The 27292-nt window shown below is 41.4% G+C and overlaps 1 protein-coding gene across 4 annotated transcripts in view; it reads left to right on the top strand.

The window, feature by feature from the left end:
• gabrb3 (gamma-aminobutyric acid type A receptor subunit beta3) overlaps positions 1-22768 on the top strand; it is a 160695-nt gene extending 137927 nt beyond the window's left edge. The window contains exons 8-10 of one of the 4 annotated variants that reach the window (XM_060920174.1): positions 11173-11417; positions 12055-12135; positions 22430-22768. In XM_060920174.1, coding sequence (XP_060776157.1) covers positions 11173-11417; positions 12055-12135; positions 22430-22768 — 665 coding nt within the window. Of the gene's footprint in view, positions 1-11172; positions 11430-12054; positions 12142-22429 lie in introns of all 4 variants that reach the window. The other 3 variants (XM_060920175.1, XM_060920177.1, XM_060920176.1) reach the window with 3 other exon arrangements.
• Positions 22769-27292: the final 4524 nt, after the last annotated feature.

Genomic DNA, 27292 nt, shown 5'->3' with positions numbered 1-27292 from the left:
GGCGTTTACGCATCAGGATACTGTCTTTAACCACATAACCTTGCGTCGGGTTATTATTGTCCAAGTAAGCCTTGTCAAAAAGAGGTTTGGGAGAAGAATCACGGCTTTGGACCTCTGCCCACTGCTTGAATGGGATGGGATGTGGCAACGATGGTAACGGGTCAAAGAAATTACCATCCCAGTCACTTGGGTTACCCACGTTACGTTTGGCAGCTCACGTCACCACACCTGACGGGCAGGCTTGGTTAGATTCGGCACTCCCCGGAAGCAACTGCTCTAACTGCCTGCATTTGTCAGCCCTTATGATGGGAAATACCCCATCGACCCAGATTTTCACCCCAGCTAACCCATTGCCCAAAATTACAGACACACCAGGGACGGGAAACGCTGGTCGGACGCCCAGCATGACCTCTCCGATAACCAAAGCTGACGTGAGGTGCACCTTGTGTCAAGGTACCATGAGCACATCAAGATTGATACCACACATGGAAACTTTTTGGCCAGTATCAGTCAACACAGAGAATGGCAAAACAGACTGTAAAATAAACGATTCCACTGACCCTGTGTCCCACAATATTTTAATCGGCACCCTTTCTCCGTTAGAACTCAGCACCACACTGCAAAAAAATGAAAACTGAATTTGAGGAGAAAATTCCTTAATACTCGTGAAATTATCTTGCTGCATGGACAGATAATTTTACTTGACAAGACATCTTGGAATAAGTTGGTTACAATCTAGAACTAGTTTTAATAATCTCAGAGTTGGTGTCTTGTTTTCTTCTAATCGGAAATACTAGATCATTTCAACTATATTCAAGATATTCTAACTTGTTAAGATACCATTTTTGCAGTGTAGAAGAAAACAAGACACCAACTCTGAGATTATTAAAACTAGTTCTAGATTGTAACCAACTTATTCCAAGATGTCTTGTCAAGTAAAATTATCTGTCCATGCAGCAAGATAATTTCACTAGTATTCAGGAATTTTCTCCTCAAATTCAGTTTTAAATTTTTTGCAGTGCATGGTCCCATCGAAGATAAAGGGAGAAAAGCTCGATTGGATGCTGAGCCGGTTCTCACTGCTTTGCGAGTCAGGGAGAGGGGAAGCTAAAATAGAGGGTTTAGCAGCCAAGATGTTTTTTCCTTTACCCTTCAAAACTGGGCATTCAAATTTCCAATGGCCTTTGCCCAAACAATAATTACACACACGATTAGGGTCCGACCTAATCGGTGTATGAATCTCAGGTTTGCTCGCCGGCATTTCAGGTCTATTAACGCGGAAGGGCAAAGCCCCGCGCAGCCCACGGTCAGCTCTGGGGAGTAAAGGCCTCTGCATGCTCTTGCGACAAGGCTTTCGCAGATAGCTTTTCGCAGACAGTTGTAATTTATTGTTGAGCGGGAGTAATAGGCGTGCGCGATGTTATTCACCGGCACAACGCAAGGGGGCGCGAAGTCGCTAGGAGTAGTTGGTGGGTGTGGTTAGTGGAGTGTTTATCCTCCAGTTACTTATAATGACTAAAACTTTTTTTTTTATAATGACTAGAACTGGAGTCGTATAGATGTACGTACTTCCTCAATCAACCGCTCTTCATGCTGCTCCATCTTCGCTCGCATTTTTAAAAATGCCGGTCGTGAAAACAAAACAAACCGGGAAAGTAGGGAAGCGGAAGTGCGTTACAGCGGATGTAGAGTGGAACAATCAGAGCCCTCTTGTCTGCGAGGCTTCTGCGATGGTCACAATTTTTGGGAGGTGCGCGCAGAGCGTCTGCGAAGGTGGGGGGGCTACGCAGACATTGTCTGCGACGCTATCTGCGAGGACTGGGTTGTCAGCATAAATTGGCCTTAACAAGCCGGTGAATTTAGCTTTGTGCACTAAAGCATAATCATCGGCTAGACTAGCTGCCTCCGGAAGGGTTGCAGGATCGCGTTCACTAATATAAATTGTGATCTGGTCGGGCAGACCATTTTTAAATTGCTCAATTAGAACCAAATTAGTAAGATCTTCCTGCGAGCCTACCTCAGTGATGGAGCACCAGCGAGTAAACTGTATGGATAAATCCTGGGCAAATTCACTATAGGTTTGGTCTGAGTGTTTGCGCATGTTACAAAATTTCTGGCGATAAGCCTCGGGCACTAACTCATAAGCTTTTATCACCGCCGATTTCACTGACACGTATAACTTGCTTTCAGGTGCACTGAGGGCAGAGAAAGCCTCCTGCGCCCTGCCAGTCAGTACACACTGCAGCAAAAGTGTGCATGCCTGCTCAAAGAAAGTTTCGACCTTTGACTCGTCAAATTTGGGCAGAAGACGTACACATCTTAACACATCGAAACTACCAGGAGCGACGGCAGCAGAACCAATAGAAAGCATTTTGCCTTCTTCAATCAATTGTAAGCGCTTGCGCTCAATTTCTAATTTTTCACGTTCAAAGTCTTGTCGTGAGCGTTCAGTCTCGAGCTCGAACCTACATCTTTCTATTTCAGTTTGCTGGTCAATCTTGCTCTTGTCTATTTGGAGCAGTAGCAAGTTCCATTGCTGCTCATACGTCAAACCAACTGAAGGAAGAGCGGTCACAGTTTCTGATTTTTTTCTCTTGTAGTTCTACAGAGAGCACATCTTTATCGATAAGGGCCTTTTTAATGACAAGCTGCATAAACTCCTTCGAACATTTATTGGCACTAGATAAAATAATTTCATAGTGCTTAGCAAGTAAACACAATTGATCCTTAGTAAACGAACTAAATAACTCCTCCATGGGAGTTTTTACAAAATCATCAATAACCGTCATAATGACCAAATACACCCACAATTTGTTTACAAACTAAAAACTAGAGAGCACATCTCCATCTAACTCAAAAAAGGTTATTGTAACTAAGTAGACCCTAGGTCTCTTCGAACAGTTACTGGTGGGGGGTTGTTAAGCACCTGAAACCAGCGGCTACGAGGAACCCCCAAACTGAAGTAACCCGCAGCCACGGACGTGCTCCCGAGCCAGTGCTACTACCCACTTTCTCCGCTCAAAAACAACAAACTAAAACAACAAATAGCGCGTCCGAAGACACACTACTATACCTAACGGAGACGGCCTCTAATGAAGTCATAACAAGTTCACAGAAATGCCTCACTCGCCCCCCCACAAAAAGAGGAGGACCACTGCTTATGCTTGCAAAACAAAAAAAACAGTCGCACCAGCCAATATCAAAATCCTCACTTGCCGAAGAAAAACAGCTGGCAGTGTCACACACAAACAAAAGGTTGGAACGCGCCACGAAAAATTATTGTTAGACAAGCCCCCAGATTGTCATGGCCTAGGGGAAACCACAACAATAAAGGGAGGCGAGGAGAACCAAATATGTTTGTAAGAACTATTTATTCTAACAGAATTCATCTCATCTCATCTCATTATCTCTAGCCGCTTTATCCTTCTACAGGGTCGCAGGCAAGCTGGAGCCTATCCCAGCTGACTACGGGCGAAAGGCGGGGTACACCCTGGACAAGTCACCAGGTCATCACAGGGCTGACACATAGACACAGACAACCATTCACACTCACATTCACACCTACGGTCAATTTAGAGTCACCGGTTAACCTAACCTGCATGTCTTTGGACTGTGGGGGAAACCGGAGCACCCGGAGGAAACCCACGCGGACACGGGGAGAACATGCAAACTCCACACAGAAAGGCCCTCGCCGGCCACGGGGCTCAAACCCGGACCTTCTTGCTGTGAGGCGACAGCGCTAACCACTACACCACCGTGCCACCTTTAACAGAATTGCAAGTTCAAAACAAGTTAGGTGGGGAATGGTCAATTATATTACGAAGTGAGATATGCTGCATGCGTGTTGGATGATCAAAAAACAAAAAGAGGTCTCTAGTAGTTGCAGGAGCCGCTCCTTAAAACACCAGGGCACACCTGCACACCGGTGTTGCACCTCAGTCATAATTAGGAAACTCCGCCCCCAAGCACGTTGACCCTAATATGAGGGAAGATTGACAGAAACCATGAAGGCAGCCCAGGAGGGGCATCACAGTTTGTGTTCTCCCTGTCAATTTGTAACACCTGGCCCCAACAGTGCTTCAGTTGGTCATCTCCTTCTGTTCCCTGCCAAAGTTCCCTTCTCTGGCTACCTGATTACACATAATAGAGGGTTGAGGATGTTGCATTCACCTTCTGACCAAGCCTTGGCATCTGTTCCTTTTTCTCAGTTAGGAGGCCAGTGTGCATAGGGGCTGGACACTGATGCCTATGTCTCTGGGGGTCCAAATGTCTTCTCTCAGTTGCTGGCTGGTAGAATCCCAGCCAGTCCCTCCCTACAAGCAGGGACACAGGCAGATCTGGGATGAGCCCAACGGTTAGTGGCCACTCGCCTCTTCTGCTGCTCACCTGGACCTCAGCAGCAGGGACCTCCCATACAGTATGTTCCTGTGGACATTATGTCATTGCCAGGCTTTCCTTGGGCTCAACAGCATTGGACAGCACCACTGGACAGGCTAGGGTGATGGCACTTACTGAATCAAACAGGGCTGGTACAGGTTTTCCCTTTAGCCAGAAGGTGACTGTGGGAGTGCTGGTGCAGAGGACGTCCTGCATGGTGCAGCCAGCTAGCCATGGCTTGTCAATTTTGGGAAGAAAGGCCCTACCAGTTTCAATGGGCATGGGCTTATTTGTAGGCGCCGGCTTGGGCCATGGTTGTGCCTGTGACCCCCTTGGTGCTCTGTAAGTTGCACTGGGGTCACAGCAGAGCTCTTGGTGGACACTGTGATCTTGTGACTGTCCCTGATCCCTCCCAATCTCAAGGATGGACAGAGCACACTCAAGAGCTGTGACCATGTCCCGTAGTGTGTTTGCTGCCTTCATCCCTACAGCTTTATTTCTTCTCTGGGGAGGGCCCTTAGTAACTTATTGAAGGTGATGCATTCCACTATCTCTAGCAGGGACAGTTGCTCTGGCTGAACCAACTTCAGGCACTACACAGGACAACATCCATCTGTCCACATAGTTCCTTGCCAGGTTGGTAAGCCCAGTGGTGGAACTTAGAGGTGCCTCGGGTGGAGGAGAGCCTGCAGTGGGCCAGGACCTCTTCCTTGAGTGTGGTGTGTCATCAGCTTCTTTATCAGAGAGTGCATAATAGACCTGCTGTGCCTCCCCTGTGAGTAGAAAGAACAGGGTGCAGGACCAGTTTCACAGAGCCCAGCTCTTTCGATTAGCAACCCTCTCAAATGTCCACAAGAATGGCTCGATATCATCATTAGCAGTAAGTCACGTCAGTTTATTTTTATAGCACTTTTAACAACAGACATTGTTATAAGGCAGCTTTACAGAAAAATAAAGACTTTAAACATACAAGCTAATTTTATCCCTAATAATAAATTTATTTATCCCTTCGTAGTTAGCTTTGTGAGCAGGCACTGAGTGTCTCAGGCTGGGTTGAAGAGGTGTACCATCATCACAGGGGCGACTTGTCTGAGGGACAGTAGCTCTTGTGGCTGCATGGAGGCTCTGTGCCATCTCCCGAGAGAGCTGCGATAGTTGTAGGCTGACCTCAAAGAGATGCCATACGATTAGATCCAGGATGGCAGAGTTAGGTTTTGGGTCTGTGTCCTCTGCCCACATTCTCTAACAGTGTGGCACCCCCTAGCATTCAAGTCAAGTCAAGTTTATTTGTATAGCGCTTTTAACAATAAACATTGTCGCAAAGCAGCTTTACAGAATTTGAACGACTTAAAACATAAGCTAATTTTATCCCTAATCTATCCCCAATGAGCAAGCCTGTGGTGACGGTGGCAAGGAAAAACTCCCTCAGATGACATTGGGAAGAATCCTCAAGAGGAACCAGACTCAAAAAGGAACCCATCCTCATTTGGGCAACAGCAGACAACATGACTATAACATTAACAGTCCTAACATAAAGTCAGCTTCGTTGATGCTATAAACTCCCCACCAATGGAAACCTGAGCGGAAAACCATTCATGACAACCGCAGTCCCAAAGTCAGCAAGTCAACTGCAGCCCTAAAGTCAGAAAGTCAACTGCAGTCCCCAGCCACAAAAGCACCACTGCAAGAGTCCAGAGCATCCTCCAGGCACGACCCCCAACTGTCCACATGGGGCTGCCCTCCACAGGAGCGATGTGATGAGACTGCAACCAGACACAGGGAACCAGGATGGATCAGGCAGGTCCAAGGAGCAGAAGAGGTTCAGCATCTCGATCCCAGGACCGATATGTAACTCAGAGGGACAAATTTGGGGGGGTGGGGGGAGAGAAAAAAAAGAAAACACAGGTTGTTAGGTATGTCCAATGTCACCTGAATAAGTAGGAGCAGTATACATATTGCAATGAGTACAAGCAGGGACTCCGGCAACTAACTATGACAGCATAACTAAAAGGGGAGAGCCAGAAGGTAACACAGGCATGAGGGAGCCCCGGGACATAAAGCAGCAGCCACTACACCGTCAACAAACTCAAGTGAGCAAGCGAGTGGGGACTGACAGCATCCATACACCCCAGTTTACCAAAACACTCTATGTCTGAGGACCCTCCAGATCTACACCTTTACCTCATAAACACCATTAACAAAAGGCTTGACTAAACAGATATGTTTTCAGCCGAGACTTAAATGCTGAGACTGTGTCTGATTGCCGAACACTACTTGGAAGGCTGTTCCATAACTGTGGGGCTTTGTAAGAAAAGGCTCCGCCCCTGATGTAGCCTTCACTATACAAGGTACCAGGAGATAGCCTGCACCTTTTGATCTAAATAGGCATGGCGGGTCATAGAGGACCAGAAGTTCACTCAGGTACTATGGTGCAAGACCATTCAGTGCTTTAAAGGTCAATAGTAGTATTTTATAATCAATACGAAATTTGATTGGGAGCCAATGCAGTGCAGATAAGACAGGCGTGATGTGGTCATATTTTCTAGTTCTAGTAAGGACTCTTGCTGCTGCATTTTGAACTAACTGGAGCTTGTTTATGCACTTATTGGAACATCCAGACAGTAAGGCATTACAATAATCCAACCTGGAGGTAACAAAAGCATGAACAAGTTTTTCCACGTCATGTAGTAACATTAAATTTCTTATCTTAGCAATATTTCTGAGATGAAAGAAAGCTATCCGGGTAATGTTGTCAATGTGAGTTTCGAATGAAAGACTGGGGTCAATAATCACTCCGAGGTCTTTTACTGCTGCGCGTGAAGAAACAGAAAGGCCATCCAGAGTTACTGTGGAATCAGAAAACTTACTTCTAGCTGCATGTGGTCCTAGTACAAGTATTTCAGTCTTGTCAGAGTTAAGCAGAAGGAAATTAATAAGCATCCAGTGTCTAATGTCCTTTACACATTCCTCAATTCTATGAAGCTGGTGTCTCTCATCAGGTTTTGCAGAAACATACAACTGTGTGTCATCAGGATAACAGTGGAAACTAATACAATGTTTACAAATAATATCACCCAGAGGTAACATATATAAAGAAAAAAGCAGTGGACCCAAGACAGAACCTTGTGGAACACCAAACTTTACCTCAGTACGTCTAGAAATATCACCATTTACATCAACATACTGATAGCGATCAGTTAAATAAGAGCTGAGGCAGGAGAGGGCCATTCCCTTAACTCCCACAACATTTTCTAGTCTATCCAGAAGAATGGAATGACCAATGGTATCAAATGCTGCACTAAGGTCAAGCAACACAAGCAGCAAGACACAGCCCTGATCAGACGCCAACAGTAGGTCGTTTACTACTTTAACCAGAGCTGTCTCTGTGCTATGATGAGGTCTAAAACCTGACTGATATATTTCATGGATGTTATTCCTATGTAAATATAAGCATAATTGCTGTGCCACAGCTTTTTCAAGGATCTTGGAGATAAAGGGGAGGTTTGATATTGGCCGATAATTGGACAGCTGACAGGGATCAAGATCAGGTTTTTTAATCAGGGGTTTAGCTCAGGCTTGGTCACAGACTCAGGAGACAGTGGTGAGGTGGAAAACACAAGTGCTCTGTTATTTACAAAGGTGGCAGGGAGTTAGGAAAAAGGAGTGAGGGTGTGAGGTGCTGAGGAATCTTCCTATCTCAATATGGGAACATGTGTTGGAGACTGTTGAGATGCGGCCACTCAGGGGAGACGCCAGGGTGGAGAACTGCTTCTTTCAGTGAATCAGTGTTGGAGCTGGAATCTGTCGGCAGACAAAGAGAGCAGCACAGACTCATTACTTCCTCTCACCATCCTCTTACTCACCCATCTGATGAAGTGGCATCCTTTTATATCCTCCCTGGGCCTTGTGGAGGGTGAGCAAGCATGCTGATTAGTGAGCTCCAGGTGCACTGGATTAGATTTCCCCGCCCCCGGCCATGTGCGTGTTAATTGTAAACAGTGGTGCTGTAGCGATGCTGTCTTTTCAGCACTGCCACTACAGGGAGAGTGGAGCATCGTTCCTTCAGAACCACTGTAGCAGCGTGGCAAGGAGCATTTGTAAGGTTGTTTGCAAAGGCTGTTGGCCTGCTGTTGTCACACCTTTAAAGTCTCAAGTTTTTTATTGCTTGATGTAAAACTGTCACAAGGTATTTTCCTATCACAAAGGACTCAATGTAGAACATTTTTTTCCAAAGGTATGAATGCTTAATTACTGTATATAATGAACCCTTGAAGAACCATTGAAGAAGCCTTTTTTTGTCATAACTGGATAGGTTTGTGGTACAAACTCCAAATTATTGCTCATCATTTATTTATTAATCCTCAGAACTCCTAAATTGTTTAACATTTTGATGTTTTGGTATTACACTTTTAGAGGAAAAAGGGTTATTTAAAGCTTTATTAGATAATTACGGGTTCTTGGCCTCCTAAAATGTTCTACTTAGAAAAAAATTCTGACACTTTTTTTTTTCTCCATTGAGGAAAACTGTAAAGGTTTGATGTAGGTCCCTACAAGTACAGTGGGGCAAAAAAGTATTTAGCCAGTCACCAATTGTGCAAGTTCTCCCACTTAAAATGATGAGAGAGGCCTGTAATTTTCATCATAGGTATACCTCAACTATGAGAGACAAAATGAGAAAAAAAAATCCAGAAAATCATATTGTCTGATTTTTAAAGAATTTATTTGCAAATTATGGTGGAAAATAAGTATTTGGTCAATAACAAAAGTTCATCTCAATGCTTTGTTATATACCCTTTGTTGGCAATGACAGAGGTCAAACGTTTTCTGTAAGTCTTCACAAGGTTTTCATACACTGTTGCTGGTATTTTGGCCCATTCCTCCATGCAGATCTCCTCTAGAGCAGTGATGTTTTGGGGCTGTCGCTGGGCAACACGGACTTTCAACTCCCTCCAAAGATTTTCTATGGGGTTGAGATCTGGAGACTGGCTAGGCCACTCTAGGACCTTGAAATGCTTCTTATGAAGCCATTCCTTCGTTGCCCGGGCGGTGTGTTTGGGATCACCGTCGTGCTGAAAGACCCAGCCACGTTTCATCTTCAATGCCCTTGCTGATGGAAGGAGGTTTTCACTCAAAATCTCACGATACATGGCCCCATTCATTCTTTCCTTTACACGGATCAGTCGTCCTGGTCCCTTTGCAGAAAAACAGCCCCAAAGCATGATGTTTCCACCCCCATGCTTCACAGTAGGTATGGTGTTCTTTGGATGCAACTCAGCATTCTTTCTCCTCCAAATATGACAAGTTGAGTTTTTACCAAAGAGTTCTATTTTGGTTTCATCTGACCATATGATATTCTCCCAATCCTCTTCTGGATCATCCAAATGCTCTCTAGCAAACTTCAGATGGGCTTGGACATGTACTGGCTTATGCAGGGGGCACTGCAGGATTTGAGTCCCTGGCGGTGTAGTGTGTTACTGATGGTAGCCTTTGTTACTTTGGTCCCAGCTCTCTGCAGGTAATTCACTAGGTCCTCCCGTGTGGTTCTGGGATTTTTGCTCACCATTCTTGTGATCATTTTGACCCCGCGGGGTGAGATCTTGCATGGAGCCCCAGATCGAGGGAGATTATCAGTGGTCTTGTATGTCTTCCATTTTCTAATAATTGCTCCCACAGTTGATTTCTTCACACCAAGCTGCTTACCTATTACAGATTCAGTCTTGCCCAGACTGGTGCAGGTCTACAATTTTGTTTCTGGTGTCCTTTGACAGCTCTTTGGTCTTGGCCATAGTGGAGTTTGGAGTGTGACTGTTTGAGGTTGTGGACAGGTGTCTTTTATACTGATAACGAGTTCAAACAGGTGCCATTAATACAGGTAACAAGTGGAGGACAGAGGAGCCTCTTAAAGAAGTTGTTACAGGTCTTTGAGAGCTAGAAATCTTGCTTCTTGTTTGTAGGTGACCAAATACTTATTTTACTGAGGAATTTACCAATTAATTCATTAAAAATCCTACAGTGTGATTTCCTGAATTCTTTCCCCCCATTCTGTCTCTCATAGTTGAAGTGTACCTATGATGAAAATTACAGGCCTCTCTCATCTTTTTAAGTGGGAGAACTTGCACAATTGGTGGCTGACTAAATACTTTTTTGCCCCACTGTATTCCCCTATTAGAGAATGCTCCAAGTCGAATGCTTTTTGGAAGCAAAGCTTAATTATCCAAGAATCCTTGAAGAACATGTTTTTGTAAAAGTGTGTGAATTAACCTGGTAAGTGTATGGTACAAACTTTAAATTATTTCTCATTACCTTCATATTCATACCAAGAACCTTTCGGGTGTTAAGTATTCAGCTCTTGGTAGTTAGTACGCTCTGAGAGAAAGCATTCTTTGAGATTCTCCAAGTGAAATGTTATTCTTTACATATTCCACCTTTTTACCACATCATGTTAAAACTTGACTCTTGATTCGGGTGGCACGGTGGTGTAGTGGTTAGCACTGTTGCCTCACAGCAAGAAGGTTCTGGGTTCAAGCCCAGTGGCCAATGGGGGCCTTTCTGTGTGGAGTTTGCATATTTCCCCCACAGTCCAAAGACATGCGGTTAGGTTAACATGGGGTGGCCTTAGGCTGAGATGCCCTTGAGCAAGGCACCTAACCCCCAACTGCTCCCCAGGCGCTGTTTGCATAGCTGCCCACTGCTCTGGGTGTGTGCGTGTGTGTTCACTGCTTCAGATGGGTTAAATGCAGAGAGGAATTTCACAAGTGTACATGTGATAAAGTTGCTGTTGTTCTTCTTCCACAGGTATCACGACTGTCCTTACCATGACCACCATCAACACGCACCTTCGAGAAACACTGCCCAAGATCCCGTACGTCAAAGCCATAGACATGTACCTGATGGGTTGCTTCGTCTTCGTCTTCTTAGCCCTACTTGAATATGCCTTTGTCAATTATATCTTCTTTGGACGAGGCCCTCAGATGCAGAAGAAAATGGCAGAAAAGGCTGAGAAAGCAAATAACGACCGCACCAAATATGATGGAAACAAGGTGATGCTTCCTGTCATTCCTGCCATATACAAACACCAGCGTCCTTACTTTAGTGCCCAGATCCTGTAAACCCGCTTTACATGTAGTGCAGCTGTAGTTTAAGAAAGGCTAATCATTGTTGATGAGAAGATGATGAACTTGAGGCAAAAATAGATTAGCCACAGATGGAAGGATAGAGTTACACCAGATGCCAGTGAGAGAGCAAAACCAAAGCTCTTAGCATTGAAATCAAACTGAATGATCAAGTTAGTGTACTTTTAGTATGCACTTGTGGCAGGCCAGTTGGATAGATTCTGAAGAAATTAGCTGATAAAATCACCACATCCCCTTGATGGTATTAGTTCGATTTCTGTGCACTGCTATTCCTGAGAAATATGAATGTTCTCAGAAATGTTTTACTTTTGTTGTGACAACTTTACATGAGAGAACACTGCACACATCTAGCATCTCTTCACAGTTTGAGACTTTCCAGTTGAATGGTGTCCATTTGAAAATTACTATCCAATTCTATCCAACATGGCCATTGTTTCAATGTGTCTGGCTCTGCCCAATGAGTCTCTTAGCTTTATTATTCAGATTTTAAGCTTGCACCTGTGAAAGATAAAGATGGTCTGCTTTTTTTTTTTTTTTTTGCCAGTCTGCTCAAGAGGGAGGGAATTGCAAAGCATCGGGAGTTAAACAGTCCAATCAGGTACAAGGTCACCATCACTCACGAGGGGTGAGTGTGTGTATAAATGTGTGTGTATTATTGAAGCCACTCAATGTCACTATGTAGATTTTGTCGAAAGCAAACGTGCACCTTTCTTCTCACTCATGCATTTTGTGGATTTACAGTACACAACACTCCATCTCTGTTTCTTTCTCATCTTCCGCTGCTTCATCTTCCTCATTAATGTTTAGATCAGATTCAGATCAGCAGTAATGAGTTCCCATGATCCTGGTCCACATCATTACTGTGATGTCTGATGTGTAATTATACAGTACTGTATATCTTTCCAAAAGAGATTCAAGAGTGAAAATGAATCAACAACAGATTTCATACACCCTTTCAAGAAACAAAAACATTGATTTTTGTTCAATAAAATACAGATTTATTTTATGTGGTATTCTGTTCAATTAATAGACTCAGGTTATGTAAAGCACCTGCCAATCAAAATATTATATATGAAATAATAGCACATATAAAATAAACACAATGATTACGCTGTAAAAATATATTTATTGAAATAAGAGTAGACATTAGTGTAACTTTTATTCAATGTTCTACTGCAAGTAAATATTATTTTACTGTAACTGTTGCTGAAGAACATTACACTTTAGGATACAATTAAAATGTTCTCCAAATTTAATTTTGTCAGGAATGCAGGAGAAAGGTGGATTTAAAAGCAGCAGAGAGTTTAATAAGGCAAAGCTGGAAGATAAATCCAAAACGATATGCAAAGGCAGAGTCAAAAACAAGCAATGGTCAGGCGAGGCGCAAACAGATTATCAGAGGCAAAGACAAAGAAAAAAAGTACAAACAAAGTTGGAAAGCAGAGTATCAGCACAAATAACAAAAGGCTTCATAAAGGAAGATCAACCAAACATGCTATTTCAGAAATCACCGAGAACCTTAAAAAATCAATTAATAATAACTTATTTACATGTGGCATCTTTCTTGATTTCACTGTCGACCATAGAATTTTGCTAAGCAAGTGAAAAAGGTATGGTATTAGAGGGGTGCCCTTTAAAATTGTTTACTAACTATCTAAGCAATCGACAGCAATGCGTATCAATAAGAAACTTTGAGTTGTCAAAGTAGAACATAAACTATGGCATTCCTCAAGGTACTTCAGTCAGTCCTCTGCTTTTCCTCCTCTACATAAACGATCTTCCTAACTGCTCGACTCTTCTTAAATTTAGGCTATTCACTGATGACACAAAAATATTTGTCTCCTCAAAAAAAGGCAATGAATTGCAAAATATAGTTAACTAAGAATTAGTCAAAGTTAAAGTAGACTGCCTTTCAGATTTTTCAAGTGTAGGTCATAAAAAGAATTTTCCCCAACACCCAATTATTTTTGTTTAGTGACCAAAAGCTACTGAATTTGAATCACTGACTTCCATTTTTGGGTGGTGTAGTGGTTAGCACTGTCGCCTCACAGCAAGAAAGTCCTGGGTTCGAGCCCCGTAGCCGGCGAGGGCCTTTCTGTGCGGAGTTTGCATGTTCTCCCCGTGTCCGCGTGGGTTTCCTCCGGGTGCTCCAGTTTCCCCCACAGTCCAAAGACATGCAGGTTAGGTTAACTGGTGACTCTAAATTGAGCGTAGGTGTGAATGTGAGTGTGAATGGTTGTCTGTGTCTATGTGTCAGCCCTGTGATGACCTGGCGACTTGTCCAGGGTGAACCCCGCCTTTCGCCCGTAGTCAGCTGGGATAGGCTCCAGCTTGCCTGCGACCCTGTAGAACAGGATAAAGCGGCTACAGATAATGAGATGATATATAGCCAGGTTTAATTTTTTTTTTTTGCCAAACTCTATGTTAGAGAAACAGATAGTGCTCTCCCTTTTCTCAACCTGATGGAAATTTGAACAGCTGAAAATATCTTCCAGCTAAATGTTATCAAATTCTTCTATCAATGGAAAACATGGCAATTACCAGAGCAATTTGATAATTGGTTCCGTTTTGTTAATAGCATTCATTCCTTTAACACCAGATATTCGTCCCTCAGTAATTTTTACATGCCACCTTCAAGGACTAATGTAGGGAAACAAACTATTTCCTTCATTACCACCCAAATTTGGAAAAAAATAAATTCTTCAGGCCATCAAATTGTCAAACAACTTTTCTTTTTCAACAAAAAAGTTAAATTTTATCTTTTAGAAGAACAAATTAAAAACTAAATCTTAATTATTTAAAAATAAATTTGCATAAATTTAAAATTCTGCCTTTTGTTAAACTCGTATGGTTTCATTTTCACTATATATAAATTATTTTTTTAACAAAAATGAACCAGGGGTTAACCAGATAACTTTCATGAGATAACATTTAGCCCTGAGGTACAAAACTTCAAGATATCTTATTTTTTAAAATCATTGTCTGTTTTATAACTCTAATCCATGTTTTTCTTGCGTTTCTTCCAATGTGTACAAATTATATATGATACTAGAGCGGCAGCTACAATTATCGACACCTTAATGATCTTTTGGCCGTTGCAAAAGTAGAAAAGACATTCAATACTGTACATAAATTGTGCATGAATAATTACTCAAACTTCCACTGGAAAAAAATTAGTTGATTCCCGATTACTTGGTGCATCAGATCACGTGACATCATTCCACAATTATCAACACCTTTGTCCACAGTTATCGACACCGTTCCACAATTATCAACACCCAGATAATTATTTCATCTCATCTCATTATCTGTAGCCGCTTTATCCTGTTCTACAGGGTCGCAGGCAAGCTGGAGCCTATCCCAGCTGACTACGGGCGAAAGGCGGGGTACACCCTGGACAAGTCGCCAGGTCATCACAGGGCTGACACATAGACACAGACAGGGCCGTTGACAGCTTTGGCTGGGCCCGGGACAAAATAATCTGAGTGGGCCCCCCCAAAAAAATAATCTGAGTGCCCCCATGCACACACACATACACGCGCACGCACATCGCCACACAGCAACCACCCACACCCAACCCCTCTTTTCACAGTCTCCATTCACTCCAACCCTTAAATAACAGGTATTCCAAGCCCATTATAACAGTCAACCATTTTATTTCAACATTTCAACATATTTACAGTTTGAACATTTCCTTAGTCTGCAACTATTCAGGTGCGAAATGCAATGCGCCGGACTTTTGCTGTGGCAAAGTCATCAATAAGGTCATTGAAGTCCAGCTTCTTTGCAAGTTCGCGCTCTATAGAGAGCATAGCCAGCCCACTGAGCCTCTCCTGTGACATGTTTGAGCGCAGGTAGTTGATAAACCAAAATGATTGTTTACGGGATGGAACTGGGCCTCAATGAGAACGGAGTTATGGCTTTCCCAAAATCTGAACATAGAAGCATCACCACTAGTGATGTGTACAGTGAGTTTTTCAGTGTATTTTTTTGTCTTGTTTTTCATAAACGTCCTTTCCGTACTCGATTTAGAATGTTACAAAAAAATTGACACCCTCCCAACCACGTAACATTAGCCTATCTGACCTGGGGGCTGACACGTTTATTACAGATAAACCAAAAGGATTACAACGTTCCCTGGATATAGAACTGGACCGAGAAGATTTCAAAATCTTAACGTGTAAGCAACAACAATAAAACAGAGGTTGTTTTATTCATTTAGGGCTTATTAGGCTACTTTCATTAATTGCGCTTTTCATACAGGCCTATAATTTTTCACTTGAGCAAGGGAATTGTTTGAAGAGTATCCAGTCTAAGCGAAAGTTTAATGTTTTGCAACAGACTAACCTCAAAACACCCCATTTATAGCCCATTCGTTACGTTAAACTCTATCTAGCTGGCAATTTCACATGCCGTCGTATCTACACGGGATGATTTCCAACAAAATAAGGTTTAATTAACAAGAGACCGCGTTCCACGGGCTTTCAGCTAACCGGAGTCCAGCTCAGCGCAGCTCAGCAAGCGTGCCTAAAACATTTGGATATGATTGTGGGCCAATGTGCTATTCTTTGCTTCATTGAGATATATGCAACACAGTGTTATTAAACTGATATGTTTATGAAATAATTCAATGCCCTGTGCATTTCAGTGTTCACTCAGTGTACCCTGCTATCCCCTACTTTATAATTATGAATGGCGCGTCGCGCGTGCTGGGGTTACATTACGGGGCTGGAAAAAAGTTATCTGTGTCTTACCTGGCTCAGCTGCCCCACTGCCTTCACCACCTGCTGCATCATCTGAATCTTTTCTAAAATATCTATGCAGTGAGCCCCTGAGGCACTTGGCTTCTTCATCTCTTTTTCTCTTTTCTTTTCTTTGCTCCTGACTTGTGCATGTTGGCAAACGGGCTCGCATGCTTATTGTCGAAGCGTTATGATGGAATAGTGCCGTGTTATTTGGCGCCTTAATCAAAGACCAAACCACTTCTGCATTAGGGGTGGTAGGTGGGTTCTTGAATCTATTTTCGAAGACAATAAAGGCAAAAGAACCAGAAATCATTCATTGAATGCAAATATAGCACATTTTTCTCCCCCAAATCAACACATTTTGAAATGAAACAGAATGATGAATGGCATCTTCATGAGGGACCAGTTCTGGGCCCCCCCTCATGCCTGGGCCTGGGACAAAATACCCGGTTGTCCCCCCCTGTCGATGGCCCTGGACACAGACAACCATTCACACTCACACCTACGGTCAATTTAGAGTCACCAGTTAACCTAACCTGCATGTCTTTGGACTGTGGGGGAAACCGGAGCACCCGGAGGAAACCCACGTGGACACGGGGAGAACATGCAAACTCCACACAGAAAGGCCCTCGCCGGCCACGGGGCTCGAACCCGGACCTTCTTGCTGTGAGGCGACAGCGCTAACCACTACACCACCGTGCCGCCCCCAGATAAATATTTATTTTAAAAAAATAATCAGTATGTGGTATTAAGTTAACAAAATTTAGTGTTTATTTAAAATTTATTTTACATAGACTTATATTTAGTACAAAATATCTTTTATATAAATATATCAATATCCGTGCTTACTTTTTGTTCCTTTTCTAAGTATTTTCATAGATCACATTTTGTTAATCATTCATTGTTGTTTGTATTAATTTCTAGTTTTGTAGTTTACCAATAATTCAAACAATACTCTAATTTGTTGCAATTAGATTCAGATTGGTGAAGCTTCAGTATTTTCAAACAAGTTATTTTTTTTAATTGAGATTTTAAATTGATATCTAAAAATATAAAATGTCTACTGATAATTGTAATATGTGGGAGATATTTACAACAAACTGCAAAAAATAATTTTTTTTCTAAATGGAATAGAAAAATCTGAATATTTCAAGCATGTAATATTTTATATGCTAGGAATTTAATTCTGGTCTAATTCTATTTATTGCAATCAGATTCCAAATACTCTATAAACATTCCATTCTGTTATGAATCAGAAAAAAAAAGATTATAAATCACAGCACTTTGTTTTTGTTTTTTTTAAAGTACTTCATCTACTTCAACAATGTTACCCAAAGATCGATCCATAACAGTTGTAAATGTCCCTTAATTCCACAGGGTGTCGATAATGGTGGACACCGGTGAAAGTGATCACTATTATTGACGCCTCACGTGACTTCTCAAACGCGTGTTTAGATACAAAATGGTGGCTGTCAAATGAAGGAGTCAGAAACAAAGTAGGTTTCGACAACGAGATCATGAAATATCGGTGAATTTGATCAGTAAAAACATGTTCATGATCTTTCCACCATGCCAAACAGCATGTTTTTCTCAACTTGCTGATCGTGCTGAAAAAATTCCATCTCAGGTAATGAGCTGTGTCATCAGACGACAAGATCAAAGGGGGGAGGGGGTGTCTTCCGGTTGATTAATTAACCAATAAACTGTTGTAACTGAAACTCACCTTTGTAAAATTGTTTCTTATTGGTAAATCTGAAAAGGTGTCGATAATTGTGGCCGCCGCTCCAGTTAAATTTCTTTGGACACACAAGATTTTATATATATATATATATATACACAGTGGTGCTTGAAAGTTTGTGAACCCTTTAGAATTTTCTATATTTCTGCATAAATATGACCTAAAACATCATCAGATTTTCACACAAGTCCTAAAAGTAGATAAAGAGAACCCAGTTAAACAAATGAGACAAAAATATTATACTTGGTCATTTATTTATTGAGGAAAATGATCCAATATTACATATCTGTGAGTGGCAAAAGTATGTGAGCCTTTGCTTTCAGTATCTGGTGTGACCCCCTTGTGCAGCAATAACTGCAACTAAACATTTCCGGTAACTGTTGATCAGTCCTGCACACCGGCTTGGAGGAATTTTAGCCCGTTCCTCCGTACAGAACAGCTTCAACTCTGGGATGTTGGTGGGTTTCCTCACATGAACTGCTCGCTTCAGGTCCTTCCACAACATTTCGATTGGATTAAGGTCAGGACTTTGACTTGGCCATTCCAAAACATTAACTTTATTCTTCTTTAACCATTCTTTGGTAGAATGACTTGTGCGCTTAGGGTCGTTGTCTTGCTGCATGACCCACCTTCTCTTGAGATTCAGTTCATGGACAGATGTCCTGACATTTTCCTTTAGAATTTGCTGGTATAATTCAGAATTCATTGTTCCATCAATGATGGCAAGCCGTCCTGGCCCAGATGCAGCAAAACAGGCCCAAACCATGATACTACCACCACCATGTTTCACAGATGGGATAAGGTTCTTATGCTGGAATGCAGTGTTTTACTTTCTCCAAACATATCGCTTCTCATTTAAACCAAAAAATTCTATTTTGGTCTCATCCGTCCACAAAACATGTTTCCAATAGCCTTCTGGCTTGTCCATGTGATCTTTAGCAAACTGCAGACGAGCAGCAATGTTCTTTTTGGAGAGCAGTGGCTTTCTCCTTGCAATCCTGCCATGCACACCATTGTTGTTCAGTGTTCTCCTGATGGTGGACTCATGAACATTAACATTAGCCAATGTGAGAGAGGCCTTCAGTTGCTTAGAAGTTACCCTGGGGTCCTTTGTGACCTCACCAACTATTACACGCCTTGCTCTTGGAGTAATCTTTGTTGGTTGACCACTTCTAGGGAGGGTAACAATGGTCTTGAATGTCCTCTATTTGTACACAATCTGTCTGACTGTGGATTGGTGGAGTCCAAACTCTTTAGAGATGGTTTTGTAACCTTTTCCAGCCTGATGAGCATCAACAATGCTTTTTCTGAGGTCCTCAGAAATCTCCTTTGTTCATGCCATGATACACTTCCACAAACATGTGTTGTGAAGATCAGACTTTGATAGATCCCTGTTCTTTAAATAAAACAGGGTGCCCACTCACACCTGATTGTCATCACATTGATTGAAAACACCTGACTCTAATTTCACCTTCAAATTAACTGCTAATCCTAGAGGTTCACATACATTTGCCACTCACAGATGTGTAATATTGGATCATTTTCCTCAATAAATAAATGGCCAAGTATAATATTTTTGTCTTATTTGTTTAACTGGGTTCTCTTTATCTATTTTTAGGACTTGTGTGAAAATCTGATGATGTTTTAGGTCATATTTATGCAGAAATATAGAAAATTCTAAAGGGTTCACAAACTTTCAAGCACCACTGTGTGTATATATATTCTTCACTGATTTTAAAACATGTAATAATATTTTTTTTAAAAGACAACAAGGGAACACTGAGCATTTCCTTCACAAAGTCTGAGTGAACTGAATGTCCTTCACGCCAAGCAAAACCCATAAATAAACTCCTTTATACTGACAGATAATATCCAGCCCTGTGATGACCTGGCGACTTGTCCAGGGTGAACCCTGCCTTTCACCCGTAGTCAGCTGGGATAGGCTCCAGCTTGCCTGCGACCCTGTAGAACAGGATAAAGTGGCTAGAGATGATGAGATGAGATACTGACAGATAATATCCATACAAGACATGTTTGAGTGTTCATTTGTTCATGTTTGTGCCTGTACACTCTGTACAGATTTTGTTTTAAAAGAAAAACCGTGTCTGAAAATGTGCTGACATCTCACTCTCTCCGAGGTTCAAATATCACACTCTGAGGACAAAATCGTGACGTCACCGACTCCAAACGTGACTTACTGAGGCGATCGGAGCTCATGGATACATCGCTTCTAAATTGTTGTAAACAACCCAAAAGATGCCGAGTGTCAAGTGTTTGGGTGTAAAAATAAGCCCATTGATCATTTTATGTCACATATACAGTTCTGTGCAAAAGTCTTAGGTACCCTATCTATTTGTATGAAAAAAACTTTGTTATACATTTCTATTTTATGACTTCTACATTCATTATCGAGTCAAAACATGACAAAAACATTTTAGAGTTCCAAACATTTGGTGGTGGTTGTTGTTTTTCTCCAACACAAAATTAAATGCTACAGAAAAAAAAAAGTTTACGTCTGAGCAGCGTATTCCATAAGAGAGCACTTTTCAGGTAAAAAAAGAAAACATAATGAAGGCTGCTGGGTTTTGGTGTAAAATGAAGAAGTGAGTGTGACAGTCAAAGTGTCCAGAAGAACTGCGGCTGGTTCTGGAAGATGCTCAGTAAAACCTACAGATCATTTCCGCATAAAACTGCACTCACTGGACCTGAGAACACGATTTTTTTTTTTTAAAGCAAAGGGACTTGCCTCGTCTCACACCAAATATCGACTTTGTTTCATTTTTTATGACTTAGTGATTACTGTTTATAATATTTTTTTAATGTTGAAACATTTCATTATTTTTAAGCCATTTTTTGTCTACAGCAATTCTTTACATGTGCCTAAGACTTGTGCACAGAACTCTACTGCTGAAAGATAACTATGAAAAAAAAGTACTATTAAACCTCCCTGTTTGGTTATTTATTTATTTTTAATCTAGACGGCCTTTTGATTTCATAAAATTGGTGAAATTTAGTTCCGTCTGAAATGTGGTGATTGTGATATCTGTTTATTTCTGTAATATCGCATAAAATATCAGGCCATTCTGTGGCTGGGAGGTTATTTAATTTGAGGGGATTAAAGCAAATAATGTGCATGAAATCGCTGGCTTCGCGCAGTCAAGCAGACAGAGGAAGTCCATGTGCGCATGCGCAGGTTTACCTTCTTCTTCTTCTTCTTCTTTTGGGTTTTACGGCAGCTGGCATCCACAGTGTTGCATTACTGCCATCTACAGGTTTACCTTTGAGCGTGCACTGACCGTTCCATCATTCTGTCGCTAAACGAACAGCTGATCACACCGAGGTGCTCGCTCAGCGCCGATATTTATTAGTTTGGTCCTGCGTTTCCTTTCCTTCGTATATAACATAACATCTTTTCTTCTCGCTTTCTTTCCGTTACTGTAGTCGCTCTTTCATGTTTCATTCACACACTCATGCCCTCCATTTTTCTCTCCTGTTTCAAATTTGTATCCCACAATGCCTTGTGTGAACGGGGAAAGCCCACCACGTGATGCATGATGTAGTATCTTGTATTGGGTCATGGTGAAGCAGGAAAAAATAACGGAGAATTTAGGGAGATAAATTCGTTAATTGCTCTATTTTTTTTAAAAAAGAATAAAATTGGAAGTCTGTGATTCGAATTCAGTAGCTTTCGGTTCATTAAATAAATATAATTGGATGTCGGGAAAATTACTTATATGACCTACACTTGAAAAATCTGAAAGGCAGTACAGCTTTAAATGCTGTTTAAAAAAAAAAAAAACATGCCTTTAAAATTTTATTGTTAATCAGTTACTGTTAAAAAATGTATATTTTAAAAAAACTTACTGGTAAAAATCTTATTGTTTAAAAAAATTACTTTGTTGAAATAAAAATATTGATAAGAAAAACAGTTGACAGAGTAAAAAATTAAAAATAAGTTTAAAAATTTGTAAATGAAAATTCTATTCAATGTAAAATATTATTGTAAATTCATTAAAGTTCACTCTAAAATGGTGTATTTACAGGTAGATTGTCTCTAGATATCTTTTACAACAAACGACGGGTCAGATTTAGGAACATGAACGGATTTATGATTTTAGCTCACTTCACCTTTTCACCCATTAACGGACCGTGATTTCCATTCTCACTCGTCTGTCCAAATACATCCGAAAAGCTCGTCCACTTCACAGGACGGAATAATTCACATTCTAAAAATGCATCTTGATCCACTTTAAAACTCATAATGTGCTGATGTGCTGATATTAGGATTTGAACATTCAGCATTCTTTTTACAGAGACTTGTGAAATGTGTTTTGTTTGCAAAAAAAAGGAAAAAATCTCTATTATAGATTCACAGCTCCATCGTAGATCATTGAGACGGAACGTCAGCAGCGTGCTGATTGTGCTCTTTCCTGCAGGTGGACTCTCAGGGGAACATCCTGCTGACCACGCTGGAGATCCATAACGAAGTGGCGGGGAACGAGATCACGACCAGCGTCAGCGATGCGAGAAACTCCACCTCCGTGATGCTGGATAACTCAGGGATCCAGTACAGGAAGGCGAGCGGTCCACGGCGGCACAGCATGGAGCGAAACGCGCAGCCTAAAAAGGCTCGACTGCGCAGACGCTCTTCACAGCTGAAAATCAAAATCCCAGATCTTACAGACGTCAACGCCATCGATCGATGGTCACGGATAATTTTCCCCTCCGTCTTTTCCCTTTTCAATCTCATCTACTGGCTTTACTACGTGAATTAAACCACATGTACTATGATTGTCCTTTTCTCAGTCTTTACACTTTTTCCATTTTACAGCTAAAGGATGACTTTTTTTTTCCTTCTTTTTTTTCAATGACGGGATTTTTTCAAGGATTTTTTTGTACATGTGAACGTTTGCATTTCTGTGCAGCGAACCAACAGACGATGTGCACACCTACAGCCAGCTTCATATAAAAAAAGACCTATATAAATAGATAAAATTTACACGAAGACAAATTTTATAGACTGAATTTTTGAAGCCATGAGACTTCCACATGACGCGATCAGTCGCTTTTTAATCGACTCGTATCGACTTGCATTGACAAAAAAAAGTGGGGATTAAATTATTAAAACAAATTGCAAAATAACAAATATGAAAAACAAATCCTGACCAATAAAATGAGCTCTGTATTAAACCAAAATGGTGGAAATGCAATATTGTACTGCCAATATTTTTCGGGGTGTTTTCAGCGTGGGCTGTTTTTCCATCAGCAGTTGTGTTGACTTTTGATTAATATTTAATATTCTATCATGTGTGAATGGATCGTTTGTATATAGCCAGGTTATGTTACGTTAATGCTTTGGGGACATGATTTTTCACACACTTGGTGTAAATTCTTCAGTATATTTCACTTTCGTAATCGTAAATAAATAATTGGGGAATGCTTTTAAATCAGGGCCGATATATGCATCACAAGTTTTATTTGTTCTGTATCAAACATCATTTCTTCTTTTCTTTTCTTTTCTTCTTATTAGTACGTAACTAACATTTAGCATGTGTATTTTTTCGTGACACCTTTTTGAATAAATGTTTGAGTCAAATAATATGAACTTATGTAAATCTCTGAGCTGTCTTGAGCTCCACTTTTTTTAATTCCTTCTCTGTTAATTTTCCTTTAAGCTAAATTAATTATAGACTCCGTTCTATTTTGTGGTTTGGACAGCGCTGTGTATAAAACGATAAAACTCAATACAGTAAATTGTCTCAGGGTGTTCATCCAGGATGTTCGTCACCCATAATGCATATGTATATATTTCTAATATATCAGTATTCTATGTGCTGTGATTAATTTGTATTTTATCCACATGTACGCTGAACAACAACAGCAGCACGGTATTGTTTATATCTACAGAGCTACGTCGATTGTTTTGTTTTCCGTCTTGCTTTTGGACAACACTCCGGAGTGATAAACACTCCGGTTATCACGTTCACACTAACACACAACACTTTCGCACTTCTGCACTTCCGCTGTGTCAGTAGTTGACTCTTGTTCCTTTGATCCTTTCTTTTCTTTCTATTAGATGTTGTAAATATGTGACAAAATATCCAGTGACTTTCATTTCTATTTTATTTTATTTTATTTTATTTTAGACCCTTTTTTTTGTTTATCTGCAAATCAACACATCTCTATGAACAGTACGTGTCAAAATGAAATCAGTAGATCTGTGCAGGGTTTGGGGATTGATAAGGGTTGGATTGGTTTAAAAAATAAAATTGACTTCTTTCAAGCATTTTTATGATATAGTATGTTGAGCTAAACATACACCCACGAACAAAATACTTCCATTTTCATAATATGTTCTCAAAGACATGCCGACATTTCCATATACACTCACCAGCCGCTTTAATAAGAACGTGTTCTTGATTGTAAGATCCCTGTTCTTGGCTGTAGGAGTGGAACCCAAAGTGGTGTTCTGTTTTCTGTTGCATGCTGAGATGCTTTTCTGCTCACCACCGCTGTAAAGAGTGATTATACGAGTTACTTTTTCCTTCCGGGGGTGGCACGGTGGTGTAGTGGTTAGCGCTGTCGCCTCACAGCAAGAAGGTCCTGGGTTCGAGCCCCGGGGCCGGCGAGGGCCTTTCTGTGTGGAGTTTGCATGTTCTCCCCGTGTCCGCGTGGGTTTCCTCCGGGTGCTCCGGTTTCCCCCACAGTCCAAAGACATGCAGGTTAGGTTAACTGGTGACTCTAAATTGACCGTAGGTGTGAATGTGAGTGTGAATGGTTGTCTGTGTCTATGTGTCAGCCCTGTGATGACCTGGTGACTTGTCCAGGGTGTACCCCGCCTTTCGCCCGTAGTCAGCTGGGATAGGATCCAGCTTGCCTGCGACCCTGTAGAAGGATAAAGCGGCTAGAGATAATGAGAATGAGACTTTTTCCTTCCTGGCAGAAAAGCTTGAACCAATCTGTCCATTTTCTTCTGACCCTCTCTTATCAACAAGGCGTTTGTTTCCACCCACAGAACTGTCGCTCACTCACTCAGTGTTTGTTTTTTGTTTTCTGCACCATTCTGTGTAAACTCTAGAGACTGTTGTGTGTGAAAACCCCAGGAGATCAGCAGCTTCTGAAATACTCAAACCAGCACCACCATCTGCCACAGTGAAAGAAAGTCACACTTCACTGTGAGATCACAATTTTTCCCATTCTGATGTGTGAACATTAACTGAAGCTCTTGGTTTGTATCTGCGTGATTTTATGCATCAAGCGATCTGCAGAACTGCATCAAACAGCAGGCGTGCCTCATCGGTGTTCCTAATAAAGTGGCCAGTGAGTGTATAATCTTAAAGATGCATCAACTCAAAGCCATTTTTGCTTCTTTACATGCCCACATTCCCATTTACAGTTTTTAAATGTGCACCCGCTCAGAATGACCTTCTTTTCCATATACGACATCAAAGAACGGCCAACGTTCTCATCTAAGGTATTAAAGCTTAGCCCAGTTTGAGTCCAGATATGGAAATGAATGTGGCTCTAAGACACGCCCACTCAGATATAGTCTCATTTTCAAATATCGATTATTCAAAGACACACAAATAAAGACAAGCCACTCTCATTTCCATATATGCACTCAAAGACACACCCGTATTCTCAGTCCTAAAAACAGGCCTAATTAGATCCACTCTCATTTCCATATATGGACTCAAAGACACGCCCACACTTTTCAAGGCAACCTCTCAAAGCCACTGTAATTTCTATATATAATCTTAAAGACATGCCCACTCACTCAAAACCACCCTTTTTCCATATATGGACTGAAAGACATGCCCACATTCACACTCATAACCCTATCCAAATCCTCTCCCATTTTTCTATCCATCACATCCCCAGTCTTAAAGGTATGCCTACTCAAGGCCAGTTCAATTCCATATATGGACTTAAAGACACTCCTACGTTACCATCTATAGTCTTAAAGGCACTCAAACTTGCTCTCATTCCATACATGGAACCAAATCCATGAACGTATTTCCATCTATGGTTTTGAAGGTATGGCCAGTCAAGAGTTACACCTATTTACATATCAGGATTCAAAGACACACTGACATTCCATGTTTTAAAGGTATTCCCATTTGAAATCATTCCCATTCCCATATATGGACTGAAAAACAAATCCACAGTCTTTTCTGTGGTGTTGAAACACACCGTCTGTACCGACTACACTGAGCAGAGAGCCCCAGGTTCTCAGGTTCTGATATCTATGAAGCACACAGTATTGCTCGAAGGCAGCCAGATGCACAAACACAAACAGTGTCTCTGAAAGGCAGAAGCCACATGAGCATAGGCTGTGGCATGAACCCCCAAGGTGCCGCTGTGAGCTACGGAACATCACCATGGGCACCAACCTGGGCGTGGCCTCTGGGCAAACGGGAAACATGCACGCTGACAGAGCCACCAGCACCGAGGGAACACAATCACATTTCAGTTTTTAACATTAACCACATGTCATGCCTGCAGATGAGGAAGTGAGGAGATGAAATCTGGAGAAATGGCACCATGACGCCATTGAGTTGAAATAGTGTGACTTCAAGACCTTCCTTTATCCGTTCGGCTCTGTCTCAGAGGGGGAAAAATGGGGAAGGGATTTTAAAATGCTGCCTCAGAATCAGCATTCCACTATTTAATTTATAATTTCAACTTTCACTCACGTTTCGAGGAAAATATTAACATTATTAACCAAGACGGATATCATAAAAGTTTGAACTATCAAGTTGGACAGTTGGCTTTCTGTGCATTACATTACCACCTCGAAAAAAGAATAAAACAAACATGCTAGAAAGAATGTTCCAGCTAATACTTACCAGCCAGCTAGCTACCTCCTAGCTAACACCAGGGTTCACAAATTGTTTTTTACATATGCTGTAGAGCTAATTAGCTTTCTTGGCACTTTTTACAGATTAAAGGACATGGGACATGAAACATAAATGCACGCTATATCAGTTTCTTTCCATTAAAAATATAAATTAATTGCATCAACAAATGCAAAATCATCTATTAAATTCAGCAAAATCGTTATATTCGTGATGATTATATGGCATTTCTGCTCGAGCCCCGATATGCATATTTTACAACCGGAAGAGCCGCTGTCACGTGATCATACGTCACAAAAACTTTCGGGCACAGCACAAGCGGGTAGATGAATGGAGAAGTGAATGACAAGAAAATTGTTTTTATAGTCTTTAAAGTACATTGGACATCATGGTGTATTGTGCTGCTTATGGTTGCAATAATTCCAATGGGAAATGCCCTGG

Source organism: Neoarius graeffei, chromosome 4, assembly GCF_027579695.1.
Source record: "Neoarius graeffei isolate fNeoGra1 chromosome 4, fNeoGra1.pri, whole genome shotgun sequence".
In the NCBI taxonomy this organism is placed as follows: Eukaryota; Metazoa; Chordata; class Actinopteri; order Siluriformes; family Ariidae; genus Neoarius; species Neoarius graeffei.
Note: the sequence above shows the minus strand (reverse complement) of the source record. Positions and strands in the feature narration are given on the sequence as shown.